The 14,495-nt window shown below is 33.6% G+C and overlaps 1 protein-coding gene across 2 annotated transcripts in view; it reads left to right on the plus strand.

Annotated features, from left to right (window-relative positions):
• The window catches only part of LOC124356575 (cap-specific mRNA (nucleoside-2'-O-)-methyltransferase 1), a 37,751-nt gene that overhangs the window by 18,763 nt on the left and 4,493 nt on the right, over positions 1-14,495 (plus strand). For both annotated transcript variants that reach the window (XM_046807655.1, XM_046807657.1), the window contains exons 7-16: positions 470-662; positions 797-906; positions 2,235-2,464; positions 3,513-3,695; positions 5,999-6,195; positions 6,852-6,962; positions 7,301-7,523; positions 9,020-9,136; positions 10,985-11,088; positions 12,352-12,463. In XM_046807655.1, the coding sequence (XP_046663611.1) occupies positions 470-662; positions 797-906; positions 2,235-2,464; positions 3,513-3,695; positions 5,999-6,195; positions 6,852-6,962; positions 7,301-7,523; positions 9,020-9,136; positions 10,985-11,088; positions 12,352-12,463 (1,580 nt within the window). The remainder of the gene's footprint in view (positions 1-469; positions 663-796; positions 907-2,234; positions 2,465-3,512; positions 3,696-5,998; positions 6,196-6,851; positions 6,963-7,300; positions 7,524-9,019; positions 9,137-10,984; positions 11,089-12,351; positions 12,464-14,495) is intronic.

The following is a 14,495-nucleotide window of genomic DNA, read 5'->3' on the forward strand; positions in this document are numbered from 1 at the left end:
ATGCTTTGCACAGAAGTTCTCAAAACTTCAGTTTACATCTTTGTCTTGTGGTCAAACGGTATTGTAGACTGTCCATTATACTTTTACCATTGTCTCGGCCAGATTTTCTTCTTTAGAATTCTGGAATAACTCCTTCTAAAAACAAACTGTTCAGATTCATTTATTGATATGAGATTTACAACCCAAAACTAATACCATTTAGTTTTAAAAAGATCATTATTTATTAAGAAATAATTTTGGAAGGATTATTGATTTAAAAATTCAAACTATTTTAGTACCAAGTAACATCTCAAGTGTGTGGCAAGTGTTAAAATAGTACAAAATATGGTACTATTTTATATAGCTCAAAATAGTTATATAGTATGTTGTACAAAATATAAATGTAAAATGGAGGCTTCCCCGTTTTGCTTCTTTTATTTGTCTCTGCTTCAAATGATGACAGTAAGTTTATTAATGTTTAACGTTGCAGGATCCAATGGTCGGTAAAGATGAACTATTGTACTTTGCGGACGTGTGTGCTGGACCTGGTGGATTCTCGGAGTACGTCCTTTGGAGAAAGAAGTGGAGAGCGAAAGGTTTTGGTTTTACCCTGAAAGGAGAAAACGATTTCAAATTGGAAAATTTCTTCTCTGGACCATGTGAAAGTTTTGAGCCCTTCTATGGTGTGTGACATTTGGAATGAAGTATTTTAATAATTACTTAAAGTAAAGTTTCAATGAATTATTTTAAAATCCATGAATAGTTTTAAAAAAGTAGGCTACTGTGCGATTGTAAAACAACAAAACTTTTGTTGCAGGAGTGAAAGACGATGGCGATGTGTTCGACCCTGCCAACATCGAAAGTCTGATGCATTTCGTAATGGATAACACCCAACAGATTGGAGTTCATTTCATGATGGCAGATGGTGTAAGTAGGCTACTCTTTCAAACTTACTCGTGTAAATAAGTTCCTGGATTTTTTATGCACAGTATTAGGAAAGGCAGTTTTTGTACAGATGTCCTAGGTCTCTTAGGTTGTGTAAAATGTTTTTAGTAAGCTCAAAATACCTTTGGTGTGCAGTAAACAAGTCTTATGAGCCAAATTTTAAGTTAATTTTTTTATTTAAGAGCTTGTAACTATTCTATTAGTTGGCAAAACTTTATAAATCAAAGACGTTACAAACAAATGTATAATTATGAAGTACTCATCTCAGTAATCAGCTGTTCAGGATGAGATCATTAGTGTTGATATGTTGTAGATAAAAATAAAAATAAAAGTATTAAATATTGGTTTTATGTTTTAATGTTAAAAGTAACTTACTAGTGTTGATGTTAACTTGTACAACTTTGGCTCAGTTGGATTGGACCAATATAATCCACTAGTACATTTTTGGATGTACCTTCAAAGAAATAAATTTAAGACTTCTTCAAACCTTATCCTGTTGTGGTTGGAACTTGCTGCAATCTCTCGGCCAAATAAGTAAATAAATTGATATCTCTCTGTTTGCACCACATACCATAGTAAACATCGTTTGGATTACTTTTAAATTAGGTAAAACTATAACTTAAATAATAATAATAATATATTTCTCTGAATTAATAATACACTACTTAGTATGTTAAACAACTAATGGAAAATGTTTTAAGCATGAACTTAATAACTTTGCAAATTGTTTGAGAACATCTGTTAAATGTTGGTAATTAAAAGCGCTGAAGGTCAAATACTCTGCCATTTAAATAAGAGTCGAAGTGACGTACATAGTTATGTAAACGCAGAATCCAGCCGGCCACTAGTCGTGGCCCACTGAGCTAAGGGGACCTGTGGTTCTACTGTGATGTGTGAGAATTTATAAAAAGTCATAGCTTTAATGAGTTAATATAATTCTTTTATACAGCAAAACATTAAAATTAACCTAATAAACTATGAGAATATTTCTTTAAAATCTTGTTATTTACATTTTTTAAGTATGTTTTTCAAAAAATAGAATTGTGTTTATTTAATGTTCTTTAGTACATTTTATTGATAGCACATTATGTTAAAAGATTCACGAATATTCTGAGGAGCCTTGTTACTGCAAGTTTTCCGGGATTTAAGTTGCTGTACATATAATTGTCTTCTTAATCCTCAAAGAGTTTGATCATATCGTAAAGTATTCCAATCGTGTTCTCTGAACAGAAGGAATCAAATTCTTCACGTTTCAAACTCTTAACCATTTCTCAAGGTTGAAGTTACAGCTGTATTTTGACTTTGCGTAGGGTTTCTCAGTGGATGGCCAGGAGAACATCCAAGAGCTGCTGTCCAAACAATTGTACCTGTGCCAGTTCCTTGTGGCCCTCTGTATCGTGCGCACCGGAGGTCACTTCGTCTGTAAATTGTTCGACATCTTCTCACCCTTCAGCGTAGGCCTGGTCTATCTCATGTACAGAGCTTTTGAACAAGTCTGCATCCACAAGCCCAACACCAGCCGCCCAGCCAACTCAGAGAGGTAAATAGTCACTAGAGATATTGTACTCCATCTTTTTTGCATTGAGTATATTTTATATTTAGCTTCATAGATGATCATTAAATGAACAAACAATCCAGCTGGCTAACATATCAGGTGTCAAAGTCAAAAAATCTTTATTCGTTTTAGTTACAATGATGTAACATTTGAATAGTGTCAGTTTAAACTAGCTAAAAACTAATATAAAATAAGCCTATAATAAAACTAAAATAAAACTACCTGATTTGCAAATCAAAATCAAAATGTGTCCTACCCATATATGTGTAACTTGTGAATTATTAGAGCTATAGCAAAGAAACGAAATGCAACCCTCCAAAATCAAATGAAGGAAATCCATTTAGAATAGGTTTATCACATTTTATTTTAAGGGTATGGCAAAGTTAAAGAAGGTCGAGTTCTAATATAAAAATATTTTTTTTTAAACTTATGATATAAGGGCTGTATATTTTAATATCCGATCTCACACCATGACGGCCAGCAATGAGTGCAATAGTTGATCAAGCAAACTTTCGCTCTACATTTTTTGCTGTCGAGTCCAAGTAGTCGGTTTGCACAGAGCTGCAGTCGCATAAACATGGCTGCCTTTATTTATTCTCCCACCAAAGGTAAATTGAGGAGTGCAATTCGTTTCCTACAAGCAGAAGGGAATAGTGCAGCAGAAATCCGTCGGAGAATGTTCTATGTTTATGGAGTAAACTTCATGAGTGTTGGACATGAATCGCGTCAAAAGATTTAAGATTGCCAAATGTTAAATTTAAAGCCGTTTGGTGGCAAGTTACATCAATGGGTTACATAGCATATAAACCTTCTACGTGGAAAAAACACATATACATAAAAATTTTCATAATGATCGGTAAAATAGTTTCTGAGTCTATAAAGTATACATACAGACAACAATCATTTTTTTACATATAGATTTCAGTTAAAGGTTATTTTTGCAACTTTCGTAAGAGTTCTACTGCATACAAAAAGTTCAGTATTAAGAAGCATAAAATGTTTGGTCAATAACACAAAGGGTACAATTTAACAGGTACATAATCTGCAAGTGGAAGAGAGACGACTGTGAGCCGACTAGACAGTATCTGTTCAATCTGAACAAGGAGTTGTGTCGGCTGAGGTTAAACAGCAAAGATGACATCACTCTGTGTGTGGCTATGGAGGAACTGACGCAAGATGAAGTGTTTTACAACTACATTGTAGAATCCAACAACGTGTAAGTACTGTACTTACTTTATTAGGGACCCGAAAGTCCTTTCTCTCCCAATCCGTAAAGTCACTGTCTGTCCATCTGTGTGACTCTTTAAGGAATGGTCCTACTCTCAGATCAAAAAGTTGAAATATGCTTGAGTTTGAAAGTTTACTTGTTGTTTACTATTGCATTATAATTAGTTTTGATTGTCATAAATGTAAAGCAAATTATGTGCAAACCATAACTTTCAGTTTTTATGTTGATAAGAACAGTGCCAGATTTTCAAATTTTTTGATGGCCTAGGCCAAGTTTTTTGTGCGGCCCCCTCTTCCTCTTGTGCTATCGAATTTAAAATTATTATTATGTATATATATATATATATATATTGATAACTGATTATTAAATTGACATAAAATAAAAATTACAGAATTTAAAGCATTTTTAATCTGTTTAAAATATAATCTTAACCTAAAAACAAATATATATATATATATATATATGTGTGTATACATATCTTACATATGAGACAGCATATCGCTAGTTAAAAGTTATACGGTAATATGTTATGAGATTTTTGAATTTTATAATTTTATACCTCCAGTTCAGCTTTTGTTTAATAAATAGTTTTATGAATTATTTCTTGATAATAATTTGGTAATCTAAAGTTGACCCTTATGTATCTATAAGGATAAATATAATAAAGTGTCTCACATAGAACCTTTTGATTCAAAAACATAATGCATTATAATTGGTTTGATGATAGTAATAGGGTTGTATTTGACTTTTTTTATATATTTTAATGTTTACTTACAGCCTTATAACTCAAAACCTGATTGAATTTCACACATTTAACCCATTGCGGATCACTGACGAGCTGGGCTCGTCACGCAGCGGCGGCCGGGCCTAACGGCACAGTGACGAGCTCAGGTCGCAAAAGCAGTCTGCTTTTAAATTTCCCTCCAAATAGTTCTGTAATGTCTGATAGATCGGGTGATCGTCTTCACTTGTCTACTAAGAGTGTTTAACAACGGTCTACGTTTAGAGTTTTCAAAAGTTTTATAAATATCCTACAGATCGCAGTTGTATGTCGAAGTTGAAAAATCATTCATATGAGTTTACTCTCTGCTTTTTAGCACTTCTGATTGGGTGTTTTCCTCAGTTGTTATTATAATACTTTTGAGGTTAGTGACACAACTAAAACGACGCAGACGTACATGTTGGCGGGTTTAGTCTAGGCAATGGCCTGGATGTTGCAATCGATTCGCCCGAGCCGCTTTATTTAGACTATGATTCAGACATCATCCCTGCCACGCCGTAACCTTGCTCGCGTGTTATCGTTCCCCAGCAAGCCCATGTTCCATCTGAACGAATACCTTCGCAGCTGAATTTTCTAGTATACAAAAGCGAGCGATACGATGTGGCGCACCATTGCTGTTCGTGCGGCCGCTGACCGTGAATTAATTCGCGCCCGCTGGTGTCCGCGCGCCAAAACAATATGATCCGCAATGGGTTAATGAACAACTTTAGATTGAATGATGATATAACCAAGCTAAAAATGGTTTACATTACCATCACTAAGTAAAAATCTTCAAAACATTACGTACCGTACAATCCTTTACTTACCATATTACTTTTGGCAATGTATGTGTATATTGAACTATACATATTTAAAAAGTATTTGAAAGACTACTATTGGAAATCCAAAAGATTAGATACTTGAGTTGAGAAGTCAACCAAAAACTAATTAGTGAACTCCAATAACTGTAGTTACGTTAAATTTAGCTTCTTTACTTATGCGTTACGACTTATAAGGCAAATATTTACAAGCAACGATTTCCAATTTTTATGTAAATAACAATGAAAAACTGTGCAATTTTGACTGCAACTTTTTTACATTAATAACTCGGGAACTTGCTGTCTGATTCAGACCAAATTTCCAAAATTAAAAACCTGACTAGCAACACAGCGTTTTGGCAACGATGAGGAGCTCCAAGTACGTGTTACAGAATGGCCAAAATCACAGGTGGCAGAATTCTATGACACAGGAATTTTAAAGCTTGTCCACCTCTATAATAATAAGTGACTAAATTTGTATAATGATATTGTATAAAAGTAGTATTTTGGCCCCTCTTTCACATGTATATAATAAAATGTTTTTCTTGTACTTGATTTTTTAAAGTTCCAAAGCGATTCTTTAACTTTTTTTCAACTGTTATTTAATTTTCAAATAGTAGCTGTTAAATTTATGGGCTTAAAAAATTTCTAAATTTAATAGAATAACTCCTAATTATTAGGATATCTTATACTTACATGATGTGTACTTCCAGTCTGGGAGAGAGGCAGGTGGTCAACTTGGTGAAGGTAGCTGCGTTTTGTCGAGATATGAATCTGTTGGAGACGAAACAGGCTGAGATCCGGCGATTGTGTCTCACCTACTGGAATATTCCTGACGTCGCTCGCAGGATAGACAGGACAACCCCTGAGGAGTTGGCAAACCGGAGACTTCCAAACTGGACAGACTTAGGTAAAAACACTAAAGTTTATTATATAAAATATGTTTTCTAAAAATTGGGTTATCTCAGTTATTTCTGAATATCACAAGTGGTAGGTTAAAATTTAGATGGATCAAGATACCTTAGTTCATTATCATGTATTACATCTGTCTATTGTAACTATTCAGTGGGCTTGAGAAAACAGAATATCAGTTTGCTTCTGGTTTTATGCATCTAAATGCAACCAATGTTCTATCTCTTTTTGTTATGTTTGTCTGCCTGTCTGTATGCTGTTTATTTTTTATTTCAGTAACCAGTAGAGCTATAAACCTTAAATTTGTTTCAGTTACTTTTTTGCAAATCAAGAGAAAAATTACTATTATTTTATCATATTACGTTTTAAATTGGCAGACCTTTAAAGTTTTAAAGCCTAATACAGAAAAAAACAATAACATTACAAACCTTTTGAAAGAACATTAAAATTTGTTACATCTAATTACAAATATTTTGACACTTCATAAAAATCGGTCAGTAAATAATGTACTCAAGCTTTTAACGGTTGTAATTGAAAGTAAAATTTTCATCGGATACATCTTCACATCATTAACCACGTACTAGATTCGCATTATGCTTTATGTCCACAAAGTAAGCATAACCTGCAGAATTGACATTGAATAATATGTTTCAGGATCTGGATCAAACCTGTTGTCAGAGTCGCAGCTGGAAAATGCAGTCAAGTCCGTGTTTGACTGGCACTGCGTTCCCATTGCTAATCATGAAAACATCTTTTTCTTCCTCAGTAAGTTACACTTTTCCATGCGTATAACGTAGTGTTGAAAGCTACGTGTTTTAGGCTCTCTTCTCAAGTATTTTTAGAACTTTTGATTTATTTTTCCTGACACAGCCATAAAAATATAATTGTTATCAAAGTAACAAGATAATTCTGATCAATAAATTAGCTTAATTCTGTACTCTCGTTATTTTCATCTCAAATATAGTCATGAAAATGTATTAATTTATTATTTTCTTTAAAATTTCTTTCAGTTCTGTGTTAAAAGTGTAGTAATCCTACAGTAAAATCGACAATCAATGGTTTTTATAAAGGTAATTGGTGCAGTAATTAGTACGTTTTGGCAGGTGTGGGCAGGAACAAAGTTTTTCGGCTGGCCAAAGGGAACAAGTACTGGACGAAAGCGGAAACCAGTAGTCTGGAACTGAGCCCCGGAACATTGGTGTTCGGAGAACTGGTGCAGGAGTACCAGGGAGAAGGCAAGTCTCAGTTGAAAAAGACAGCATTCCACATCATTGACGCCATCAGCCTGGGAGAAGAGAATGTCAGCCAGTTGCACTACACTGAAAGGTAACCGTCCCAAAGTTTGTGGGATAAAGTGTATAAATATTCACCTATACAATTTAGAAACTGTATATAGAAAGTTTATTTGTTAGTGAAAGAACTATTTATATGATTAGTTAAACGAGACCAACAAATATGACATTAAAGTAGGTTTTACTTCATAGAACAAAGTCATCGTCATAGTCAGTCAAACTACTTTATTCCGTAATATGTACAAGGTACAAAGAATAGCGTCACTACAATAATATAAAACTAAATACTAATATTAATTTTAAAATATAAATTAAAAAATGGTAACATCTTAACAATTTATCTTCAATTCTTCTTTAAATGAATTAATCGGTTTTTGTATTGAAATATTTTCCAAAAAAATATAGGGAGAAATTAATTAAATAATCATTTACTTCTTTTTTTAAATTTTAACAGATCTGTTTGCATTATAAATTTTTTTGGTAAATTATGTAAATATCTCACACCTCTGTAATATGTTTTCTTTTTGTAAAATACAACATTGTGTTGATCGATATGTCTATTAAAACGAGTATTGTATGTATGTTTATTTGTTTTCAGTATCGGATCAAAAAATTGTTTTACATAAATTATTGATTCAAATATGTGTAAACCATATACTGTCAGAAATCAAAGTTCAGAAACTATGTGTTTAACAAAATCTGTATATCTCGGTTTCATGACTCTCAAAGATTTATTTTGTAGTACCAGCAGCCTATCTAAATTAATTATCGTTGTTGCTCCTTAAATGCTTATTCCGTCAGCTAAATGTGAGTGGATCAATGAGAAATACATTATTTTCAGTGTATTTAAAGTACCAATTTTTACCATTTGTCGCAATGTATATAGACCAGTAGACATCTTATTAGTAACATGATTTACATGTTTATCCCGAGCTAAATTTTTATCTATTATAAGTCCTAAAAACTTTGTGTGGTCTACTTGTTTAAGTCTGTAATTATCTAGAAAAATGTCACAGTTTAAATTTGATCTGGAAGAAAAAGAAATATAATTAGATTTATCTGAATTTAATAAAAGATTATTTTAAAAAAAATCCTTAATCCTACTTAGACCAATATATGATGAAATTTCAATACTGTATTCTTAAGCTTCTGACCAAAAAACAAAACATTTTGTAACACATAAAAGTATTGTTTGAATAATATTATAAAACCATAATACGAACGGAGAATTGATATTGATGTTCTGTATAGTTAGAAATAAAATTGAATAGCAGTGCACAAAGTAATCTAACCAAAAAAATATTATTTATGTTTTATTATACAAGTAAAATAAATAACTACAATTTCAAACATATTGCAAAATTGATATTGTAAGGATTCTGTATAAAACAATCAACCTTGATTGTAAGAGCTGTAAATGACCTATCACTACTGAATACTCACAGAGTGATGACATTAGAATTTGTTTACCTGATAATCATATTTTTGTACTATTTAACACTTCTACTAACACAAGAAAAATATCCACAGGCTGAAGATTTGCAAGCTGTTTGCAGAATCTCATTACAAGTCGACAAGAATGGACATGTGCCGAATTAGAGTGAAGCATGCTTACTATCTGGAGGAGATCAATCGATTGTTCCAAGGGTAAGTTTCAGTCTAGGGTTCCACAAGTCTACTAAATGTAGAAGTAGACTCAAACATGTCTACTTAAGAATGACTCTCCTCTGGTAGTCAATATTTTGCCGCAAAGAGGCCAGTTAAATTAAAATTCCTTCATTATTTATAATTAATTCCAATCAGTCATGCTTTAATCGTGTGGTGGATACTATTTTTAATTGTTTTTTTAAATATTGAATTCTTAATTTTTTTTATTATTCATTAATCCAAGCATAGAAATGTTATTGTTTTATAATATCTGTGAAAATTACAACAAAACCATTTGGAATAGCTCGTAGTTTCTTCTTTTAGTCCACATTTTAGACTTTAAACAAGTGTGAAATTATGCACATGATAAATGAAATAAAATTGTTTAAATAAGAGGCATTTTACTTATGCTAAGACATACAAAGAGGTAAAGTGAAAATTAATGTTGTGAATTTTATGGAATTTGTGCTATTAAGGTTGAGATGCGAAAACTTTGTTTTGTTATATAAATTAGCAAGTCTCGTTTAAAGATCACTGTACTTATTTTATCAAATTAGACCTTTAACCACATATTAAGTCAATTTTTATAAAAATTTCAACTTGTATGTGGATATTAAGGAGCAAACAGAAAACCATGGGATTATGTAGACCGTAATGCAGCAACTTACAATTTACAAACCTCAAATCAAATCAGCTTTATTGCAGTGACAATATTACAATGTAGCAAACATCACAAATTTTAATCTAAAATTTCTTACATTCATGCCACAAAATTCTCATTCACACATACAATTTTACACTTATGCACCCTTCATCCTTCGCCAATATATTCCACTTTAAACAGCAGAATCAGTCGTGTAATTGGGCGGTCTCCCAGTTAAATGCTAAAAACTCCCCTGCATTATAAAATGCTTGTGACACCAAGAGGTGTTTGGCGCCTTTTGAACGCCATGGGCGTTAGGGAATTTTTTATTGAATTTGGCAGTCTGTTAATAAAATTAACACCTGCCTGTGAGGGCAGGTGTTCAAAAACCACTGTTCTGTGGCTTGCAGTTCGTAGTAATTCTCTACCTCGTGTCTCATGCGTATGTATGTCCCGGCCTCCGGTTAAGGCACACTTATACATACAAAACAAAGTGGTTTCTAAAATGTACAGACACGGGAGAGTTAACAGCTGTAATTCCTTAAAAGCTTGCCTGCACGACTCTCTGAATTTTATTTTTGCAATTATTTGAATAGCTTTTTTTTGGAGTTTGAATGCTGTCTGAAACTGAGAGCTAGCGCACGCTCCCCACAGGACCACTCCGTAAGACAAATGGGGGTAAATTAAGCCATAATACGCCGTTATCAGTACCTGACTTGGGCAGTATTTTGCTAAGGATCTCAAGACATAAATGCCTGAGGAAATTTTTGCGCAAACATGATTGATGTGTTCATTCCAAGTCAACCCTCGATCAAGGTGTATTCCTAGGAATTTTGAAGAGAGGACTTCTTCCAGTGTGGAATCAGCTAACAAAACGGTAGATCCACAATGGTTGCCTACATCGCGCAAAGCAAAATTTAAAACGTTGGATTTTGAGGTGTTTGTTGTGAGATTGAGGCTTTGGAAGTATTGTACACATTTATTGATGTCAACAAAGGCCTGTTGTTCCAACACTTCACTTGATCTTGCACTAAAACAGAGAGTCGTAACGCTAACCTAGATTTCTTTGATACAAGAATTTCTTACGTAACTTATTTATGATATATTAATTATAAATATGTATTTTAATATACAATACTGTATATACAAATTTTCACTATACCATATAAAATTGATTAGGCTAATTATAACTGTTCTGTCCATAGGTTGACTGTATATGTGATGAAAGGTGGAACCCATGAACTCCTTCTCAAGATAGATGGATTTTCTTTCCAACCAAAGGGAGTTATGTTCATCAAAGCAACCAAAGGTTTGTGTTGGCCTCTTATGTAATCTTTAGTCACTTTTATTAATCATCAGTATTGTTTTGAATTAAAATCTTGTGAGGTTACAAGTTGGCGCAACTAAAGCTATTTTGTGTATCTTTTAGCTCTTCAAATTTAATAATAATCGATAATTTTTATTTTCCCAAAAAGAATAATATTTTTACATTGTAGACTCTTGATAACTAGAACTTGGAGGGACAGAAGGACATTTATGTCGAACGTTTGAGTTACTGAGGGTCATAAAAATCATAACATTTGAACTATGTACACGCCTTTACAGTATCTGTTATCACGCTACACTTAAAACTGCACTTAGAAAACTAAACTTTTTGTTCTGTGATACAGACTGTAGGTAATGTCTTAAGTAATAACATAAATAAGATCCCAATGTGTGGTACAGAACATTACAGTAAACAGTGAATTTTTCAGCAAGTGTTCGGGGTGGCAACATAAATATTCTTATCGCAACATAACTATTTAAACCGCAAATGTTACTTTTATTACTAGTTTTTTTTTTTTTTTTTTTTTTTTTTTTTTTTTTAGTGTTATACCTTTTATAACGTATAATGATGGCAAATGTCCAAAATCCTGTTATCCTTGTTACTAGGGTTGAACTTCAATTTATTGTAAACTCATAATAAACTTGAGTTATTGAAACTTCAACTTCTAGAGTTTTGTATTATTCAATTTAAAGTTTTAGAGTGTTAGTTAGTTAACACGTTGTACTAGTAAATGGAAATATGTAGGTGTTTACAACGCAGTATTTGAATTGTAATGTAAAATTAATGTAGACTGTTAAAGAGGATTCAGGGTCAAGTTATCAAAATACGACTGTACATAATGTTTGTTACTTGCAGAATTGTCTAAAATTCAAGAGCAATCCAAGAAGGGATGGGTTATATTTTGTAATATTACACAGATCATCGGCCATGCCTCGTGTATCATTTCACAACATTGGCACCAATTTATATTAAAATCAATTAATAATATTGAACGCCCTACATCAGTGAGCGGCTCATGAACAGTCGGCTTGTATTTCTAATTATTTCCTTTTTTTGCTTAGCAGATAAGCTTACCTGGTAGTAGATAAACCAATTCTGGAAAGTTTATAAACGAGTTAAAGTTGATTCATTTTGCCTCTTATTTGTAAAACTGCTATTAGAAGTTCATTGTCAAATCTCCAGTTTTTCTGCTTCCGATAAAAAAAAAAAAATGACAAACAGATTAAGAAGATGCTGTAATTGCAGAACCCTGGATGAGGCACCTGAGCAGAAGTCACAAAACGTGTTACTACGCAAGGCCTGGTTCAGCCTCCCTCTTCGACAAGGACAGACCTGCTGAGGCCTGTGCCCCTGCCGTGTAAGTACAGTACTTAGTACAACAACAATAGTTTAACAGTTCAAGTCTGTCTGTCTGTTGATGGGTAGGTTTCAAAATACATAACTATTTCTATATTTGAAATAGTAAAACTTATTGCAACTAATTGAAATAGAATTTATTTAACGAATTATTCAGCAAAGTATATAAAGTACGTCATGGAATTGTTTACCTCAAAACCATTGTGTGTATGTGTATTTTTTATTTAACATAATTATATAAACATTAATTAGACTTCTTTAGTCCTTTCATTATTAATGTCCTTTAATGTTTCGGTATTTGCCATTTTCAAAAAGGTTTAGTAAAAAATAATACAGCAAACAAACAAAATGCAACAAATCTTAGATATTATATATTAGATTAGTTTCCTAATAAAATTATTAGATTATAATTATTTTAGTAAAAAGTTACTGAAAGAATTTATTATAAAAATATGGACATAATCCAGAAAATATTATTCGCATGATAGAAGAGAACGTAATAAATTATAACAAATAATTATTCTATTACCATGGTTCTAATCAGTGGTGAGGAGCAACTACCCCAAAATCCCATTGACAGACCCACATCCTACATATCCTCTACTATGGAGCTTACAACTCCCATGGTGTTTTACCTCCATCTCCTCTACATTAGTGCCTATAAACAACATAGTTTCACACCTACAAAACCAACAGGATTGTGTGGTACTCACACCTTATTGTAGATACTACTTACCTCATTGTGTGGTCTCAATGTATGGAAGTATAAAAGTGTGATGCCTTTCAGTTCCTTAGTGTGGAACCAATTTAAACTTAAGTCTCATGAAGTCTATAAACCCCATATTGTGGATACAACATGTGCTACGATCCAGTGCTTATAATTCTCAGTGTTAAGTGTCACGCCTTCAAGTTCCATGGAGTCTACAACCCCATATTGTGGATACAACATGTGCTACAATCCATTGCTTACAAATCTCAGTGTATGGACAGTTAAGTGTCACGCCTTCAAGTTCCATGGAGTCTACAAACCCCATATTGTGGATACAACATGTGCTACGATCCAGTGTTTACAACTCTCAGTGTATGGAAGTTAAGTGTCACGCCTTCAAGTTCCATGGAGTCTACAAACCCCATATTGTGGATACAACATGTGCTACGATCCAGTGCTTACAATTCTCAGTGTATGGAAGTTAAGTGTCACGCCTTCAAGTTCCATGGAGTCTACAAACCCCATATTGTGGATACAACATGTGCTACGATCCAGTGCTTACAACTCTCAGTGTATGGAAGTTAAGTGTCACGCCTTCAAGTTCCATGGAGTCTACAAACCCCATATTGTGGATACAACATGTGCTACGATCCAGTGCTTACAATTCTCAGTGTATGGAAGTTAAGTGTCACGCCTTCAAGTTCCATGGAGTCTACAACCCCATATTGTGGATACAACATGTGCTACGATCCAGTGCTTACAATTCTCAGTGTTAAGTGTCACCCCTTCAAGTTCCATGGAGTCTACAACCCCATATTGTGGATACAACATGTGCTACGATCCAGTGCTTACAATTCTCAGTGTATGGAAGTTAAGTGTCACGCCTTCAAGTTCCATGGAGTCTACAAACCCCATATTGTGGATACAACATGTGCTACGATCCAGTGCTTACAACTCTCAGTGTATGGAAGTTAAGTGTCACGCCTTCAAGTTCCATGGAGTCTACAAACCCCATATTGTGGATACAACATGTGCTACGATCCAGTGCTTACAACTCTCAGTGTATGGAAGTTAAGTGTCACGCCTTCAAGTTCCATGGAGTCTACAAACCCCATATTGTGGATACAACATGTGCTACGATCCAGTGCTTACAATTCTCAGTGTATGGAAGTTAAGTGTCACGCCTTCAAGTTCCATGGAGTCTACAAACCCCATATTGTGGATACAACATGTGCTACGATCCAGTGCTTACAATTCTCAGTGTTAAGTGTCACGCCTTCAAGTTCCATGGAGTCTACAACCCCATATTGTGGATACAACATGT

Source organism: Homalodisca vitripennis, chromosome 3 (genome assembly GCF_021130785.1).
Source record: "Homalodisca vitripennis isolate AUS2020 chromosome 3, UT_GWSS_2.1, whole genome shotgun sequence".
Classification (NCBI taxonomy): Eukaryota; Metazoa; Arthropoda; class Insecta; order Hemiptera; family Cicadellidae; genus Homalodisca; species Homalodisca vitripennis.